The sequence below is a fragment of the Pollachius pollachius genome (assembly GCF_949987615.1).
Source record: "Pollachius pollachius genome assembly, chromosome: 16".
Lineage (NCBI taxonomy): Eukaryota > Metazoa > Chordata > Actinopteri > Gadiformes > Gadidae > Pollachius > Pollachius pollachius.
Genome location: NC_136949.1, coordinates 757,341 through 777,437, shown reverse-complemented (window position 1 = coordinate 777,437; position 20,097 = coordinate 757,341). Strand labels below are relative to the sequence as shown.

Here is a 20,097-nt window from a genome sequence, read left to right as displayed (position 1 = left end):
AATTCCCCCCCCCCCCCCCCCCGTCGACAATCAAGCACCACCCCCCCCCTGGTGGTGTCGTGCTACAATCCTTTGTTGGAGTTGGTGTTGGATAAAGGAATCTCCCCGATCGGATGATTAACATTAGTTCAATAAAAGATTAACTCCAGGAAGTGCTGGAAAGGTTTGAATCCCTGCCAGGTAGGGGAATCCAGGGTCCTGCAAACACTGCCATCCAATCAGGTGAGGGACAGCGCAGTTGAGCAGCTAAACCAGTCCGACAGGTGTGAACCGTAGCGTATTTCAGGAGGCGGTTCTCTCAGTGGCAGTGCGCCGCCACACACCATCCAGTCCTCCATGCAGCTTCGAGGAGCCGGTAAGTTATGCTTTGTTCTCCTCGCTGGCCCTCTCCTGTGATGGGAGATCACAGGACTGTTAGTACTGTGTTCCGCTGATTCAAAGTGTGTGGTGTGTTCACTGGTCAGTGGTGGTCGCAGAGAGACCCCTTTCCAGGTGTAGATCGTCATGACGACGGTGGTTGTGGTCATCTCAGGACAACGATGTGACTTATTATTCACCTTATTCCGCCACGCCCCTTTTTCAATGTCATTGTCTTCCACTTTGTGGTGAAACTTTCGGTCAGCTAGCTACGGCTAGATAGCTACATTGAAATACCCGGCAAATTAAGATGGATGTCCCCAAGAAGATTACATAGACCTGGACAGACTCTCAGACTCTTGTCAAATTTCGGGGCAAGGTTAATGGGCACTGTTTGAGAGACTATTCTGTAGTTCTTCAGGCGGCGTATGACCCTCTCAACGTGCACTCAGACGTTGGCTATGCGCCTCGTGTTGGTGGTGTTTTCTTTGGACAAGGGAAGGCCTCTTCTGGTGAAAGCTGGCAGGACGAGCTTGACTTTATGGTCAAACAGAAGATCTTGGATAACAACTCCTCGGTCAGCCATCACCTCATCACCTGGACGCAGATACTCCAGAAACCCTGAGTTGGCTGTGATGAACTTGTCACTGCATCTCCCACCATATGCTGGAGAGATGAACATAATCAAACCACATGGGGCAATAGCTATGAGGAACTTGATTGTATTATGTCCATAGTAATGACTGTAAGACTCGCCTCTTGAGTCCAGATTGTGAGCCTTCTGAAGAGGGGTCTCAGAACAGTCGATTACGCATGTGGTTAATGGACAATGTTCCTTGAAGCTCTGTGGCATCTTTGCCTGGATCGTCTCCCTAGGCAGCCATGGAACATAGCACCTCATCTTCTCCTCCATGAAGTCCAGCCACTGAGAGATTATCCTACTGACCACAGACTGAGACACTCTGAACCTCTCTGCGATGTTGTCCTGCAATAGGTTCAGCCGGAGCTCCATCAGGGTCATCAACAGTTGATCCTTGGGATGTAGCTGAGAGATGCTGCATCCTTCTTTCAGGTCGTCGGATAAAGCCTCAAAGGCATCCACTGACAATCCAGTGTACAGTAGACACAGCCGATCATTCCGGAGAAGTTCGGTGTGTACAAGATGTTGTTCAGGACACTGTTGCCTGGTCATGGAGGAGAGGACAATGGAGTGAGTCACTGACAGCAATGATGTGATCTTCATCCCATCAGTCTCCTGGATTGCAGAGCTTGTTGAGGGTTCTGTAGAAATAACAGCATCAGACATCAGTAAGTCATCAACGATAAGGTTAATTATTCTGCTGCCTTTCAACATAACCAGTCCTGGACATCAAATTGGAAAGCCTCGACCTGATCTTATCTTGTAATGCTGTTCATTTATTGAGGTCAAGCCAAGGCATAGTTACGGGTATATGCTGATCATACTCATTAGACGCTAGCTGGCTAACGACTAGCGATATTGATAGCTGTTAGTGCTAAAATGTTATCTTACCTTGGAGCCTCAGAAGCATCCGACGAGCCTTTTTCGCCGGAGGAATAACATATCCCAACCATTTCTCGGGGTACGGGTGTTGGTCTGATGGTCTGCCGTCCACAAAATGAAAAGAACAGTAGGGTTTTTTCGGACCGTTCTTCAAATATAGCGCCTTTAGCCACATACGCCGGTCCTCATCGCTGGATTGCGGAGGATGAATATTGAAGGTTGACCCACAACATTCTGCCCTGGTTTTCCCGTGTACAACACAGCATTGTTGCAAGGACACCCGTCTTTTATTCCAGTTGTTATGGCAGCCCCGCACGGAACAAATAATGCTGGTCATCTTGACTAAAATTGCTAATGTATTGTGCCACTGTACGATAACGGACAGAGTTACTCAACCAGAAGATAGAACACAAAACGGAACCAATACGGCGCCCCCCCTTGTTTACGCGCGGAATAAGGTGAATAGTTTTGATTTAAGTTAACAAGTAAATAACTTTGAACATTACACAATCATTTGGTAATTATGTGTGGGGCCGTTGTAGAGCCCTTTGTTTATTGATTGTTAATGTAGTAGTATTTAATATTGATTCAACCCGTAGTAGCTACTAAAAAATCTTAATTGATTATCGCCAATCAAGTGTGTGTGTGTGTGTGTGTGTGTGTGTGTGTGCGTTTGTGTAAGAGAGGGAGAAATTGTGATTATTGTAATTGTTACCGTTTTTCTCGATTGTATACAAACAAAAGAATTGAACTATGCACACAATTCTGAAAACTTGAAGCTCATGTATGAACTACAAGACTCCAGACTGCTAAACTCAAAGCACAATTCCACTGTTTTCACACACATAGAAATTCTAAATCCCATTTTTTGCGTTTATGTGTCAGAGCATAAAAGAGGCCTCAGGTGAGCTCTACTGTGTTGTAGATATGGTCCTCTGGCCTGACCAGGATCGGAGGTGGGATACAGACTGATTTAAATGTAGATCTGTTTGACCTAATTTATATTCTTATCTTTATTTTCTGTTGGCCTAGGAAAAGCTTTTTTGCAGTCAGTTCAGCTGCACATTTTACTGTAAACGTATTACAGTAACAAATAAATGTTTGCTTTGTTACCTTTTTGTACTTGTGCACTGATTTCATCATCGTGGAATTTTGACAAAATGATTAACTCCTCTCAGGTTTGTGTTTAGAGTTTTGAGAAATTGAGCTATAGTTTCAGAAAACGTGTTTAAACGATTGAGAAAAACTGTAATTTCGAAGTAATTAGCAGTTAATAATTGTCATTATAATATGATTGTTATCATGATATAATAAAAGTGTTTGACATCAGTCTGATAGAAGTACCAAGATTAGGAGTTCATATCCCTGCCTAGCTAGAAGCTTTCAATGTCAGGCACATGTTTACAGGTACGAGGAGAGAGAGAGAGAGAGAGAGAGAGAGAGAGAGAGAGAGAGAGAGAGAGAGAGAGAGAGAGAGAGAGAGAGAGAGAGAGAGGGAGAGGGAGAGGGAGAGAGGGAGAGAGAGAGAAACAGTTAGACAGAGAGACAGAGAGACATTGTCAAAGAGTGAGAGAGACAGAGGGAGGTAGAGGCAGGGATATACATAGAGAGAGGCAAGAGAGAGAGAGACATGGAGACAAAGAGAGAGAGAGACAGGGAGAAAGATAGAGACAAATAGCGAAACAAAGAGAGACATAGAGAGAGACATAGAGACAGAGAGAGATGGAATCCAGAGATTTGTTCTCTTCTTAATCCCAAACTTCAGACTAGACTTGGAGACGATAACAATGGCAGCTTTCGGCTCACCTGTGACTCAAGGCCATTCATGGTTATCGGGTTACAACAGTTTCTGTTGTTCTTAATAACTTCAAACCCGCTGTGGGTAGCAGCTAGCTAGCCTATCATGCTAGCTGACTGCGACTGCTAGCTCTGGGGTTCCCAAGTTGGGAGTGGGGGCCCCAATCAGGGCCCCTGATAGGCAGGTTGGGTTGCAGGCTGACTTGTGATTGATTGTAAGCTGTAGATATTTGATGGTAGATGTGTGATGTAAAGCATCACCAGCAGCTGTGCTAATACAGCATCACAAGAGGCTCCTACTTGATTTGACCTCCAACCCCTGCAGAGGCGATATATAGCTGGACGTACGTGATCAACATCAAAGTGAACGGTTCCTCAGGCCTCATAGCCGCACTGAACAACATCAGCCTCCCGGTCCACCTGATCAATCGGTGCATTTAACGAGTTATTTTGAACAAGTATGTCCTCCAAGTAACGACATCGGATCTCCTCTGTGTAATTTCCTCAGAACGACAACAATGGATCCGCTCTATCCGCTGCCTTTGTCTTGACGTGCGCTGTGTGCGCGTTTTGTTGTACAGTGGGGCAAAAAAGTATTTAGTCAGCCACCATTTGTGCAAGTTCTCCCACTTAAAAAGACGAGAGAGGCCTGTAATTTTCATCATAGGTAAACCTCTGCTATGAGAGACAAAATGAAAAAAAAAATCCAGAAAATCACATTGTCTGATTTTTTAAGAATTTATTTGCAAATTATGGTGGAAAATAGGTATTTGGTCACCTACAAACCAGCAAGACTTCTGGCTGTCACAGACCTGTTACTTCTTCTTTAAGAGGCTCCTCTGTCCTTCACTTGTTACCTGTATTAATGGCACCTGTTTGAACTCCTTATCAGTATAAAAGACACCTGTCCACAACCTCAAACAGTCACACGCCAAACTCCACTATGGCCAAGACCAAAGAGCTGTCAAAGGACACCAGAAACACAATTGTAGACCTGCACCAGGCTGGGAAGTCTGAATCTGCAATAGGTAAGCAGCTTGGTGGGAAGAAATCAACTGTGGGAGCAATTATTAGGAAATGGAATACATACAAGACCACTGATAATCTCCCTCGATCTGGGGCTCCACGCAAGATCTCACCCTGTGGGGTCAAAATGATCACAAGAACGGTGAACAAAAATTCCAGAACCACACGGGGGGACCTAGTGAATGACCTCCAGAGAGCTGGGACCAAAGTAACAAAGGCTACCATCACTAACACACTACGCCGCCAGGGACTCAAATCCTGCAGTGCCAGACGTGTCCCCCTGCTAAAGCCAGTGCATGTCCGGGCCCGTTTGAAGTTTGCTAGAGAGCATTTGGATGATCCAGAACAGGATTGGGAGAATGTCACATGGTCAGATGAAGCCAAAATATAACTTTTTGGTAAAAACTCAACTCGTCGTGTTTGGAGGAGAAAGAATGCTGAGTTGCATCCAAAGAACACCATACCTACAGTGAAGCATGGGGGTGGAAACATCATGCTTTGGGGCTGTTTTTCTGCCAAGGGACCAGGACGTCTGATCCGTGTGACGGAAAGAATGAATGGGGCCATGTATCATGAGATTTTGAGTGAAAACCTCCTTCCATCAGCAAGGGCACTGAAGATGAAACGTGGCTGGGTCTTTCAGCATGACAATGACCCCAAACACACCGCCCGGGCAACGAAGGAGTGGCTTCGTAAGAAGCATTTCAAGGTCCTGGAGTGGCCTAGCCAGTCTCCAGATCTCAACCCCATAGAAAATCTTTGGAGGGAGTTGAAAGTCTGTGATGCCCAGCGAAGGCCCAAAAATATCACTGCTCTAGAGGAGATCTGCATGGAGGAATGGGCCAAAATACCAGCAGCAGTGTGTGAAAACCTTGTAAAGACTTACAGAAAACGTTTGACCTCTGTCATTGCCAACAAAGGGCATGTAACAAAGTATTGAGATGACCTTTTGTTATTGACCAAATACTTATTTTCCACCATAATTTGCAAATAAATTCTTTAAAAATCAGACAATGTGGGGTTCCGGTAAGATGGCGGACGGGTAAGACGCTTAGTTTTGAGCTCGCCCAGGTCGGTCAAATAAACCCACTGAAACTCAACAACTCGACATACAAATGTAATAAAACGGGTTATGGGTGGACGCCGAGGCCGTAGAAATACCAAAAACTCAAACAAAACTCAGGAAAACAGTGCGTTGGAAGAGATTGAACAAAACCAAATGGAACACGAGGGTGACGCAACGGGGAAAATGGACCAAGCTAAAACACTGAGAGAAGGACTTGCTAGCATCGGTAAGGATATAAGAGAGCTCAAGCAACAATTCCACAACGAACTGAAAACATTCAACGACGAGCTTAAAAGTGAAATTAAAAATGAAATAAAGCAAGAAATCGCCTATCTCAGACAGGATATTGACACAAGCTCACGGAAAACAATGAGGAATTACAGGAGCAAAAAATGGACATAACCGAAGCACAGGCCCGCATAGCAGAGCTGGAAGAATGTAACGCAGGGGCGAGCGACATGCTCGCTAAGGTGATGAAGCAGACATGCCAGATGCAGGACAAACTGACAGACCTAGAAGCGAGATCACGGAGGAACAATGTGAGGATTTTTGGCCTGCCCGAGGACACAGAAGGAGCCTCTGTCGCCGAATACCTGGGCAAGTTGCTAAAAAAGGAGCTGAAATTACCCGACGGAACCAATCTGCAAATTCAGCGAGCACACAGAGCTCTCACACGAAAACCGTATCCAGGCGGCACTCCGAGATCAATAGTAGTTAATTTCCTTCAGTTTGATACCAAGGAGATGGTCCTACAGAAAGTCTGGGAGAAGAAGGGGCTACAGGTGGGCAACAAAAGAATACATTTTGACCACGACTACCCCACTGAGATTGTGCAAAAACGAAAAACATATCTAAATATCAAGAAGATCCTGAAAGAAAGAGCCATCCGTTTCCAAACCCCATTCACGAAAATAAGAATCCATTGGAACAACGGTGTGCGGACCTACGCCAGCGCGCGGGAGGCAGCGGAGGACCTGACAGCCAGGGGAATACCTGTGGACGTGCCGGGTGATGACGCGGAGCCTGCGGAGGAGTGGAACCGAGGTGAACGGGGATGGAAACGAGCAGGACGCCCGAGAGCGATGACGGATGCGGCGGCACAACGAGCGAAAGAAAAGTTGCAAGGTTTCCAGCGGAGAGCCGACAATTAATGCCCCAGACAGAGTGGAAGATAGCAGCGCTGCAAGGTAACACGCACAGCTTCATTTAATTGAGTTCATTAACGTATGAAAACGCCGACAGGGCGAGGGAGAGCCATCAATGTTGGACAGTTCTAGGCTGGGGGTATTGCCGTTCTACGGATATGGCTCCGGGTCTAGGGATGAGCCCTCACAGGAGAGGATTTCTCATCCACCCACCAACAGGGACTTGGGGGAGAGGAGAGGAATGACCCCCATTTGGAAGTTTGATAATGTTCATATTGTTCTTATTTCTGTTTATGTTCACGTTCACGTAAGTTTTAGCTGCTTGGGAAAATATGTACACACATTACTGAAGCAATATGGTAAGTCATGAATTAAAGATAATGTCTTTAAATGTAAATGGTCTAAATTCACCTAAGAAAAGAGGACTGGTCTTGACAAAATTGAAAAAAGAAAAACAACATATTATTTTTTTACAGGAGACCCACCTGTGCCAAGCAGAACACGAGAAATTTAAGAAATTAGGCTATAAAAATTCATACTACAGTACATATAAACAAAGTCGTAAAAGAGGAGTTATAATATTAATTCCAAATTCAACTACATTTGTTTCTGAGAAGGTAATTAAGGATAAAGAGGGAAGATATGTAATAGTGAAGGGCAAACTAGACACGGAGACTGTAACGCTGATAAATGTATATGCTCCTCCAGAAAGCAATAAGCAATTCTTTAAAACACTATTTAATGTCATAGCGACGGAATCAGAAGGAGTTTTAATTTGTGGGGGGGATTTCAACATAACCATGAACCAATGTCTGGATACAACAAGTTTGAAAGGGAGCAGAAAACAGAAATCAAAATTTGTAAAGATATCCTTGGAAGAGATGGGAATGATGGACATATGGAGGAACCTCAATCCTCTTGAAAGGGATTTCACACATTATTCGGCAACGCACAATGTGCACTCAAGAATTGATTATTTTTTTATAAATAAAGTTGACGGATACAGAGTAACCGAGTGTATCATTGGGGGGGCAGATATATCAGATCATAATACCCTGTTTCTAAAATTACATCTTAATGCCAGGAAAAGACAAACAATCTGGAGACTTAATGTGGGAATGCTGAATAATAAAAGTTTAGTGGAGGAATTAAAGAAAGAAATTGGGCAATATATGGAAGACAATAGTAACGGAGAAGTTGACCCACACATTGTTTGGGATGCCCTGAAGGCGGTTGTTCGAGGGGAAGTATTAGCTAAAACCTCTAAAATAAAGAAACTTAAAGCAGAGGCGTTCCAGAACCACTCTTTAAGGTTAAGAGAACTGGAACAGCAATATCAAAAGACAAACAACCCGAATATATGTAAAAAAATTAGGGATACCAAAACTAAGATAAATGATATATTAATGGACGAATATGGAAAAAAGAACATATTTATGAAACAAAATTATTATGAAATTGGCCCAAGAGCAACTAAACTCCTAGCAAAACGTATACGAAAACAACAAGCAGTTAATACCATACATACAATTTAGGATCCATGCACCAATGAGACGATAGACGAGCCGGAAAATATAGAAAGAGTATTTAGGGGGTTCTATGAAAGATTATATACACAACCGGCTGCTGCGAACGAGGAAGAAATTAGAACCTTTTTAAACAAATTGGATTTACCGTCGATTGGCACATACCAAAATGAAAGATTAACAGCAGACATTACAAGGGAAGAGATTATTTATGCTATAAAATCATTGAAAAACAATAAATCTCCAGGGAGCGATGGTTATCCTGCAGAGTGGTACAAGATTTTTAAGGAGGAACTGCTACCAGCTCTCCAGACTTCCTTTAATTGGACTCTAAAAGAAAACAAAACACCACCAACATGGGCAGAAGCAATTATATCAGTCATTCCAAAACCAGGCAAAGATAAGGATAGATGCGAAAATTATAGACCGATCTCAATACTGAATATAGATTATAAATTATATACGTCAATTATCTCTAAAAGAATAAATACCTTCATTACAGAATTAATTGACGAAGATCAAACGGGACTCATTTCGGGCCGCCAAACCCAAGATAGTATACGCCGAACTCTACAAATAATTGGCAATGCAAGAAAAGAGAAACAAAGCATTGTACTGGTTAGCATTGACGCAGAGAAGGCATTCGACTGTGTGAATTGGAAATTCCTCTATCAGGTGTTGGAACGATTCGGATTTAATACTAAATCAGTACAATTGATTAAAACACTTTATCAAAAACCCTCTGCTAGAATTAAAATTAATGGAAGTTTGTCCAAGAAAATATATCTGCAGAGATCGACCAGACAAGGATGCTGTATGTCACCGACCCTGTTTGCGATTTTTATTGAGCCCTTAGCTCAAGCAATCCGACAAAATAAAGAACTTAAAGGGGTCACGATTAAGGGTGTAGAACATAAATTGGGACTTTTTGCGGATGATTTAATAGCTTTCCTCGAACAACCCAACACGTCGCTCCCTAATTTGATGAAGCTACTACACACGTATGGCCATCTGTCAGGATATAAAATTAATGTTTCCAAAACACAGATTTTATTGTTTAATTATACCCCACCAAAAGAGATCATGGAAATATATGACCTTAAGTGGAACCTAAAGTCAATTCAATATTTGGCCGTTACGATCACTAAGAACTCCACCGACCTATATAAAGCAAATTATAACAATTTAGATCAAGAAATAAAAAAAGATATAGCAAGATGGTCTACCCTCCCACTTGATCTAAACTCAAGAATTGAGATAGTTAAGCTTAATATATTGCCCAGATTTCTCTATCTATTCCAATCTTTTTATCAATAGAGGTCCCCAGGGGTCGATTTGCTAATTGGGACAGAATGATTTCCAGATTTGTCTGGGGGGGCAAAAGACCTAGAGTCAGATACAAAACTCTTCAGCTAAGGAAAGAGAGAGGAGGTATGGGTCTTCCAAAATTAAAGGAATACTATTATGCTGCTCAATTGAGACCTGTGTACTGTTGGTGTAGGTCAGAATTTAGAGCAAAATGGAAAGACATAGAAAGAGAAGTAAACTAAATCCCAATTCAACATTTCATTGGAGATAACAAACTATACAAAGAACTCAAAAATAAAATGGACCCAACAACAGTACACACGCTAGGTCTATGGTTTAAAATTTTGAAAAAATATAAGATTCAGAATGACATTAATATATTAAAATGGGTAGCACATGATATAAATTTCAAACCTGCAATGTATGATCCAGGATTCAAGCACTGGGTAACAAAGGGAATAACAACTTGGTGTGTTTTGGTAAAAGACGGGAGGCTGGAGAGTTTTGAAAGTATAAGAAGAAAATATGAATTGGGAGCTCATGAATTCTATAGATACCTTCAAATGAGGGACTATTTCAAAAGGGAAATCGAGTCAGATTCTCCCAAGGAGGTGAACGGTGTCATCCAAATCATAATAAAAGCATATCAGGAAAGTAACATAAGAATAATTTCGGCAATGTATAGAGGTTTGAATACTAACGACAAACATTCAACTAAATATATTAAGACGAAATGGGAAAAAGAACTCAATGTACAAATTTCAGATGAAGATTGGCATGACATGTGGAGGGCACATCACTCGTCCACCAGTTCACGAACTTGGAGGGAATTCTCATGGAAGGATCTCATTCGTTTCTTTATAACACCGTAAGTGAAAAGTAAGCAGCTTAACAAGAGTCAGAAATGTTGGCGGGAATGTGGGTCTTATAATGTGGACCATGCACATGTTTTTTGGAATTGTCAGAAAATAACTGTATTTTGGGAGATGGTTTGTAAAGTATTAAAGCAAATACTAGGATATGAGGTCCCCAAAAGTAGTTTGGTGCTCTATCTATGTAAATTTCAGGAAGAGAATATTATTGCGAGGGATATATATTTGATCAAAATACTGCTGGTAGCGAGCAAGAAAGCTATCACCAGACATTGGTGTAAAGAAACACCACCAACGAAGACTCATTGGTTTACTATTGTTGAAGAGATAGCTGTAATGGAGAAACTGACACACAAACTGAGACTTCAAGAAACACAATTCGACTGTAAATGGGAAAAATGGGCACTTTACAGGACTCAAAATGAAGACATCGGATTGGAACAGTAGTACATAATTACAAACTCAGGATATGAGAATATGAAGGTACGTTTTTTGTTTTTCTTTCTTGTTTTATTTTATTTGTATTTTTATTTTTATTTCTATAGCCATTCCATTTGTTGATGTTGATATAATGTTGTCATGTTACTGTGAAAAACTGTCAATAAAGATCTAAGTGATAAAAAAAAAAAAAAAAAATCAGACAGTGATTTTCTAGGTTTTTCTTTTTTCATTTTGTCTCTCATAGCTGAGGTATACCTATGATGAAAATTACAGGCCTCTCTCATCTTTTTAAGTGGGAGAACTTCCACAATTGGTGGCTGACTAAATACTTTTTTGCCCCACTGTATGTTCCTGCACGTGTCTGTGCGGTGTGTGTATGCGGCGTGTACGTAGGTGCTTGCGGTGTTTGTATGCGATGGCGCGCGTGTGTGAGCTGCAGGCTGCTTGGCACATGACTAACTTGAGATTATTATGAGGGACTGGTTCTAATGATTAACTGGTTTATACCAGGGACTGGTTATTGAGAGTAGCTAGTTATTGTTGCATATATTTTTAATTTTATGTTGTTTGTTATTGTTCGGATCACTCTCAATCCAACTCATGATTGATATAAACATTGTGTCTCTCTCTATAGATGATCCACCAGCAGACGCTTCTTGATTCTGTGTTTCCCTTCTTATGGTGATGGTGTGATCAAGCCTCAGCCAAGGAACCTCCATTAAAGGTCAGAATGGCGATCAACTGCTATGATGACATGAGGAATCACTCATTCATTGATACCATGCTCATAATGGTGTGAATCTGTGTGTAAGAATTTGCGTTTGTATGTGTATGAATATGAGTGAGTGAGTGTGTGAGTGAGTGAGTGAGTGAGTGAGTGAGTGATCGAGTGATCGAGTGAGTGAGTGAGTGAGTGTGTGTGTGGCGGGCTGGGTATCTGAGAGCAGACTCGGCCAGATGAGGCTGCCTAAACCAGCCATCCGCCACACACACTCCCACAGGTGTATTCTATTGTTTTATGGTTTATACAATCATATAACAATACGTTAAATATAAATACAATCAAAATGCTACCAAACGTATGTTTGTCCTGCTCCCCCCCCCTGACAGAGATGGCGACGTGGAGCCAGGGGCTGTCGTTCTGCAGCCTCCTGCTCCTGCTGTACCTCATGCTGGAGTCTAGGGAGTCCTTTCAAGCTTTTGCTGGCTTGAAATCAGAGGTACAAGTGATTATGAAATCAGAGGCACAGGGTTCAATGATTCATCTCCATTGGAAGTCATTGGTGGTGTTTATGAAATCAGAGGTAAGGTGTTTATGAAATCAGAGGTGGTGTTCACGAAATCTGATTTAGTGTTCATGAGATCAGAGGTACAGTGTTCATGAGATCAGAGGTACAGTGTTTATGAAATCAGTTAGTGTTTATAAATTAGAGGTAGTGTTTATGAGATCAGAGGTGCAGTGTTTATAAAATAAGAGATAGCGTTTATGAAATCAGTTAGTGTTTATGAAATCAGTTAGTGTTTGTAAATCAGAGGTAGTGTTTATGAGATCGAAGGTACAGTGTTTATGAAATCAGAGATAGTGTTTATTAAATCATTTAGTGTTTATGAAATCAGAGGTACAGTGTTGATGAAATCAGAAGTTGTGTTTATGAAATCAGGGGTTGTGTTCAGGAGATCAGAGATAGTGTTGTATGTTTTAAAATCTGAGTGAGAGTTCATGAAATCAGAGGTAGAGTGTACACTATGCTGCCAACTGTTAAACTATTAAACTGTTTCCCATTTCAAATTGTTGATAATGCTGCACCTCCATGCAAATTCCTTCTGTTAACACCAGCCAAAAAGTAAAGTAATGAGCTGTCGCACATTTCATATGCCTGTGTTGAATGTTGTTAGCCAGGTATTAAACTGGACTGTCCTCTTTGTGTCTGTGTGTTATGTGTCTCAGGGCATTCCTCCGCAAGAGATATTACGCCAGAAAAGAGCGGCACAAGATGGTTGGGCTTCAAACTAAACTATAACAAAAATTAAGTTAGCAATTAAACTGGTTAAACCCTACCTGATATGGTCTATTACAGCCTCAATTGATGCTGTTCTAGTTCAGCCTCTAACAATGCTGTTCTACTACAGCCTCTAACGATGCTGTTCTAGTTCAGCCTCTAACGATGCTGTTCTACTACAGCCTCTAACGATGCTGTTCTGCGGTCTAATACAGCATCACGAGAGGCTCCTACTTGACCTGACCTCTAACCCCTGCAGAGCCGACGTATAACTGGACGTACGTTATCGACATCGAAGTGAACGGTTCCTCAGGCCTCATAGCCGCACTGAACAACATCAGCCTCCCGGTCCAACTCAACAGCATTACCCAGATCAGCGAGATTCAGGTCACCACAGGTAGGGCAACCCATGTGAGACCACTGATCAGAACGGTAACAGTATTGTTAATAGTTAGCATACGTATTGACATCATTCTGCGGGTTTTCCTTTCACTGTTTCCCCTCACCTGACACTGGTTTGCAGGACCCTCCAGGTCAAACACATGCATAACTTCTTGCTCTTATTGAAAGCCCCTACCTCACCCGGCAGCTGCCATGACAACACGGTTTGTTTACTGTCCGCAGCATGCACGCCGGTGGGCGCGGGTGTGCAGTGCCGCTGCCAGGAAGGGTTCGCCTGGCCAATCGAGAGCTGCCTGGCCTACGCCGCCTGTGATGTCATCGCCAAGGGTGTCTGCACCTGCATCAACGGCCTCCCCACCGACGGGCAGTCCTGTCAACCAATCGATTGTGAGCTGCACCTCCCCCCCCCCCCCCCCCATTACCCGTGTGTAACAAACCGTGTGGTTCCTGCCACTGATGTCTGGGCTCCTCCAGACAGAACCGGTTTATTGGCGACCAAAGCGACTTAGGGTTATTGCATACATTCACACACCGACGGCAGAGTCAACCATGCAAGGCTACAGCCAGCTCAATGGGAGAAGTGAGGGTGAGGCGTCTTGCTCAGGGACACCTCGACACTCAGCTAGGAGGAGCCGGGGACTTCCATGTATCCATGCAGGAAGTCTCCCAAGTGAGTGTGGTGATGGCTGGTTTAACTTGTGCACATTGATTCCACAACGCACAACAGGTGTGCCTCACCCAGTGTCCGATCGGTCTGCCTTGGGCCAGGAATGGCTGTTGAAACCAGCCCTCATCCACACACACACTCCACAACATCTTTAAACAGAAGCACTACTATAGAGAAAATAGAGACAGAAACACGTCTACAGTGAACCTAGAGACAGAAACTAGTTTATAGTGAGTATAGAATAGAGATTGAAATAAATAAACCAATATATGAGGTCTTGAGAAAGTGCCAAGGGTTAATCATGTGCTTCCAGTAAGAGAGGGTGTGTTCAGCCAAGGCCTCTAGGAATGTAAACAGAGAACTCAAAGTATTGTGCTTGTCCTATTACAATGGGGATCAATTACGTCCTAAAATGAGATCTGCATTGACTGTTTTCTGCCTCATCTAATCCGGTTCAGATCACCTACCTCCTCGTTCCAATGTGCTAGCTCCTGGTTCATATTTCCTGAATCCTATTTCCATCTCCTTCCTCCTGGGTCCTGTCTCCTTCCTCTTGGTTCTTATCTCCTTCCTCCTGGTTCCTGTCTCCTCCCTCCTGTTTCCTGTCTCCTACCTTCTGGTTCCTGTCTCCTTCCTCCTGGTTCCTGTCTCCTTCCTCCTGGTTCCTGTCTCCTCCCTCCTGTTTCCTGTCTCCTACCTTCTGGTTCCTGTCTCCTTCCTCCTGGTTCCTGTCTCCTTCCTCCTGGTTCCTGTCTCCTTCCTCCTGGTACCTGTCTCCTTCCTCCTGGTTCCTATGTCCTTCCTCCTGGTTCCTGTCTTCTTCCTCCTGGTTCCTATCTCCTTCCTCCTTGTTCCTGTCTCCTTCCTCCTGGTTCCTGTCACCTTCCTCCTGGTTCCTGTTTCCTCCCTCATGGTTCCTGTCCCCTTCCTCCTGGTTCCTGTCTCCTGATTCCTGTCTCCTTCCTTCTGGTTCCTGTCCCCTTCCTCCTGGTTCCTGTCTCCTTCCTCCTGGTTCCTGTCACCTTCCTCCTGGTTCCTGTTTCCTCCCTCATGGTTCCTGTCCCCTTCCTCCTGGTTCCTGTCTCCTGGTTCCTGTCCCCTTCATCCTGGTTCCTGTCTCCTTCCACCTGGTTCCTCTCACCTTCCTCCTGGTTCCTGCCTCCTTCATCCTGGGTCCTGTCTCCTCACTCCTGTTTCCTATCCCCTTCCTCCTGGTTCCTGTCTCCTACCTCCTGGTTCCTGTCTCCTTCCTCCTGGTTCCTGTCTCCTTCCTCCTGGTTCCTGTCTCCTTCCTCCTGGTTCCTCTCACCTTCCACCTGGTTCCTGCCTCCTTCCTCCTGATTCCTGTCTCCTTCCTCCTGGTTCTTGTCTCCTGCCTCCTGGTTCCTGTCTCCTCCCTCCTGGTTCCTGTCTCCTTTCTCCTGATTCCTGTCTCCTCTCTCCTGGTTCCTGTCTCCTTCTTTCTGATTCCTGTCTCCTTCCTCCTGGTTCCTGTCTCCATCCTCCTGGTTCCTGTCTCCATCCTCCTGGTTCCTGTCTCCTCTTTCCTGGTTCCTGTCTCCTCCCTCCTGGTTCCTGCCTCCTTCCTCCTGGTTCCTGTCTCCTTCCTCCTGGTTCCTGTCTCCTTCCTCCTGGTTCCTGTCTCCTTCCTCCTGGTTCCTGTCTCCTTCCTCCTGGTTCCTGTCTCCTTCCTCCTGGTTCCTATCTCCTTCCTCCTGGTTCCTCTCACCTTCCACCTGGTTCCTGCCTCCTTCCTCCTGATTCCTGTCTCCTTCCTCCTGGTTCTTGTCTCCTGCCTCCTGGTTCCTGTCTCCTCCCTCCTGGTTCCTGTCTCCTTTCTCCTGATTCCTGTCTCCTCTCTCCTGGTTCCTGTCTCCTTCTTTCTGATTCCTGTCTCCTTCCTCCTGGTTCCTGTCTCCTTCCTCCTGGTTCCTGTCTCCTTCCTCCTGGTTCCTGTCTCCTCTTTCCTGGTTCCTGTCTCCTCCCTCCTGGTTCCTACCTCCTTCCTCCTGGTTCCTGTCTCCTCCCTCCTGGTTTCTGTCTCCTTCCTCCTGGTTCCTGTCTCCTTCCTCCTGGTTCCTGCCTCCTTCCTCCTGGTTCCTATCTCCTCACTCCTGGTTCCTGCCTCCTTCCTCCTGGTTCTGGACGGCTGAGGGTGATGGTCCATCGTACGGGCGTAGGAGGGTGTGTGGCCGAGGACACGGAACCCGTTCTAAGTGTGTGTTGTGGCTGCAGCACTGCAGGCGGCGGTGGTGGTGGAGGTGGTGGTGGAGCTCGACCTCATAGACCTGGCGACCCTGGAGATTCTCCGCGCCCGGCTGGAGAACAGCAGCTTCCCTCTGGCCCTCAGTCCTGCTGTCCAGATCACGGACATCAACATCACCACAGGTACCTCCACCCTCCCCCCAGGGGCCAGGCCTCCGCCCTCCCCCCAGGGGCCATGCCTCCGCCCTCCGCCCTCCCCCCAGGGGCCATGCCTCCGCCCTCCGCCCTGGGGCCAGGCCTCCGCCCTCCTCCAGGCCTCCGCCCTCATCCAGGCCTCCACCCTCCCCCCAGGGGCCAGGCCTCCACCCTCCCCCCATGTGACCCGGCCCACAACGTCCCGAAGGTTGAGTTACTGAGTGGTTGAGTTACTGAGTGGTTGAGTTACTGAGTGGTTGAGTTACTGAGTGGTTGAGTTACTGAGTGGTTGAGTTACTGAGTGGTTGAGTTACAGAGTGGTCGAGTTACTGACACTATGTCTTGTGTCTGACTTAAGAGGGAACTGTTAATATTTTAAGCTAAATGCTTTTACTTGATGTTATAATCACATAACGGCTTTCCAACATAAATGGAAATATTGTGCTTTTCTGTCCTCAGTTTGCTCTCCATTCGGGGCTGGGTTCCAATGCACATGTGAGGACCAGTATCGCTGGCCATGTGACAAGTGTCTTCTGCATGGGTCATGTGACAACATTACTGATGAGACGTGTGGATGCATCAATGCCCTTCCTCCTGATGAAGAATACTGCCAGCTCTCCCAACTCAGTACGTTCTCATGTCTGGTCACAGTTGACATAAAACTTTGGATACAGCCAAGAATCTGAAGCTTTGACACTGTATAAGGCCTCAATTCTCCTGAGTCCTTAATGTAAGAGTATTGACCCGTACTGGGATTGATCAAACAATAGACATGGTTAAATCATAAACTTTAAAGACTCCCTCCCATTTATAGAAGTCATTATTTTAGAAGCACTTTAGAATGTGTTTTGATGATTTACTTCCTAATGTCAGCAAGATATAAGGTTAATAGCTTTGTGTTAAACGTTTATTTAAACTATGAACTTGACTTTTGTCTCCAAACAGTCAATACAACTTGTCCTATCACAACTTCTGCCCCTCCATCCACCACTTCTCCACCTCCATCAACAAGTAGGGCTTTGAAAAGAGTTGGCTTCCTGGCAAACATCAAATACACACGTTCTAACCTAATGTATTTGAAATGGATACTTTCCCATGATGCACCTGTTCTCACTGCAGGTCCTCCAGTGGTCTATGAGTACCTGACTACTATCGAGTTGCAAACCACAAATGTTACAGTGATAGAGGAACTGAGGAGCATCCTGGATAACATCAGCTACCCCTTCCCCATCGACAGCAACATACTGATCTCTGAGGTCAACATCACCACAGGTGAACACAAAGTTCTGCCAATGTTGTGTTATCGCTCTTTGCAGATGACTGGGTCACAGGTTTGAAGTATCCTGTATTTGCTTGTCTATCATGTTTGACGATGTGTTATGACTGTATTGAACAGTCTCTGTTGGATTTTGCAGAGATCTTTTGTGACTGTTGTGACCAAAAATGCAAGATTTTAAGGCAGCTCTTCTGAAGAAAATGCTGCACAATTTGTCGATAATTTTTTATGATTGTAAACCAAAAGTTGTGGGAATCAGGAACATATGCATAAACATTTGAGATGGAATAATGGATAAAATCTCATTCAAGCTATAGACAAGTCTTCCAGTAAGAATGAAAAGAATTTTAAAAAGTGCATCACTTGAAATATAACTGCCATATTCCTAAACTCCATAAACAAGCAACGGAGAAGGTAAATATACCTCACCTTAAAAATGTAGAAGGGCGATCATTTGTCAGACTGGCGGGAAAGTTCAACAATTGGTCAAATTTGCTCAAATGTTGCATTGAATGGACATAATTAGAAGGTACCACTGATCCACGTAGATTGGTAAATTCTCTCTGACTTGTAAGAATTCAAAATTACAAATTCTTGGAGAGACTGATCCCACCTTTCCATCACAAATGTTAACCGTCATCCACAAAGTGTATCATTTGGACCAAATTTTCCAAAACATTGTTTGTGTTTTTCTGTCCTCAGTTTGCTCTCCGTTCGGGGCTGGGTTCCAATGCACATGTGAGGACCAGTATCGCTGGCCATGTGACAAGTGTCTTCTGCATGGGTCATGTGAAAACATCACTGATGAGACGTGTGGATGCATTAATGCCCTTCCTCCTGATGAAGAATACTGCCAGCTCTCCCAACTCAGTACGTTCTCATGTCTGGTCACAGATGACATAAAACTGTGGATACAGCCAAGAATCTGAAGCTTTGACACTGTATAAGGCCTCAATTCTCCTGAGTCCTTAATGTAAGAGTATTGACCCGTACTGGGATTGATCAAACAATAGACATGGTTAAATCATAAACTTTAAAGACTCCCTCCCATTTATAGAAGTCATTATTTTAGAAGCACTTTAGAATGTGTTTTGATGATTTACTTCCTAATGTCAGCAAGATATAAGGTTAATAGCTTTGTGTTAAACGTTTATTTAAACTATGAACTTGACTTTTGTCTCCAAACAGTCAATACAACTTGTCCTATCACAACTTCTGCACCTCCATCCACCACTTCTCCACCTCCATCAACAAGTAGGGCTTTGAAAAGAGTTGGCTTCCTGGCAAACATCAAATACACACGTTCTAACCTAATGTATTTGAAATGGATACTTTCCCATGATGCACCTGTTCTCACTGCAGGTCCTCCAGTGGTCTATGAGTACCTGACTACTATCGAGTTGCAAACCACAAATGTTACAGTGATAGAGGAACTGAGGAGCATCCTGGATAACATCAGCTACCCCTTCCCCATCGACAGCAACATACTGATCTCTGAGGTCAACATCACCACAGGTGAACACAAAGTTCTGCCAATGTTGTGTTATCGCTCTTTGCAGATGACTGGGTCACAGGTTTGAAGTATCCTGTATTTGCTTGTCTATCATGTTTGACGATGTGTTATGACTTTATTGAACAGTCTCTGTTGGATTTTGCAGAGATCTTTTGTGACTGTTGTGACCAAAAATGCAAGATTTTAAGGCAGCTCTTCGGAAGAAAATGCTGCACAATTTGTGGATAATTTTTTATGTTTGTAAACCAAAGGTTGTGGGAATCAGGAACATATGCATAAACATTTGAGATGGAATAATGGATAAAATCTCATTCAAGCTATAGACAAGTCTTCCAGTAAGAATGAAAAGAATTTTAAAAAGTGCATCACTTGAAATATAACTGCCATATTCCTAAACTCCATAAACAAGCAACGGAGAAGGTAAATATACCTCACCTTAAAAATGTAGAAGTGCGATCATTTGTCAGACTGGCGGGAAAGTTCAACAATTGGTCAAATTTGCTCAAATGTTGCATTGAATGGACATAATTAGAAGGTACCACTGATCCACGTAGATTGGTAAATTCTCTCTGACTTGTAAGAATTCAAAATTACAAATTCTTGGAGAGACTGATCCCACCTTTCCATCACAAATGTTAACCGTCATCCACAAAGTGTATCATTTGGACCAAATTTTCCAAAACATTGTTTGTGTTTTTCTGTCCTCAGTTTGCTCTCCGTTCGGGGCTGGGTTCCAATGCACATGTGAGGACCAGTATCGCTGGCCATGTGACAAGTGT

The 20,097-nt window shown here is 43.9% G+C and overlaps 1 protein-coding gene and 1 long non-coding RNA gene across 2 annotated transcripts; both read left to right on the top strand.

Moving 5' to 3' along the window:
- Positions 1-274: 274 nt before the first annotated feature.
- On the top strand, positions 275-18,734 carry LOC307088307 (uncharacterized protein; the record flags this gene model as incomplete). Its single annotated transcript, XM_079754160.1, has 11 exons — positions 275-355; positions 11,695-11,784; positions 12,171-12,280; positions 13,009-13,057; positions 13,320-13,457; positions 13,685-13,849; positions 16,365-16,517; positions 16,989-17,156; positions 17,475-17,540; positions 17,649-17,801; positions 18,508-18,734. The coding sequence occupies exons 3-11, from the start codon at positions 12,173-12,175 to the stop codon at positions 18,732-18,734; spliced, it is 1,227 nt and encodes a 408-aa protein (XP_079610286.1). The 5' UTR covers positions 275-355; positions 11,695-11,784; positions 12,171-12,172.
- Positions 18,735-19,030: 296 nt separating this feature from the next.
- LOC307087992 lies at positions 19,031-20,083 on the top strand. Its single transcript, XR_013812527.1, has 3 exons — positions 19,031-19,059; positions 19,168-19,320; positions 20,027-20,083. It is a non-coding gene; the product is annotated as an uncharacterized lncRNA (long non-coding RNA).
- Positions 20,084-20,097: the final 14 nt, after the last annotated feature.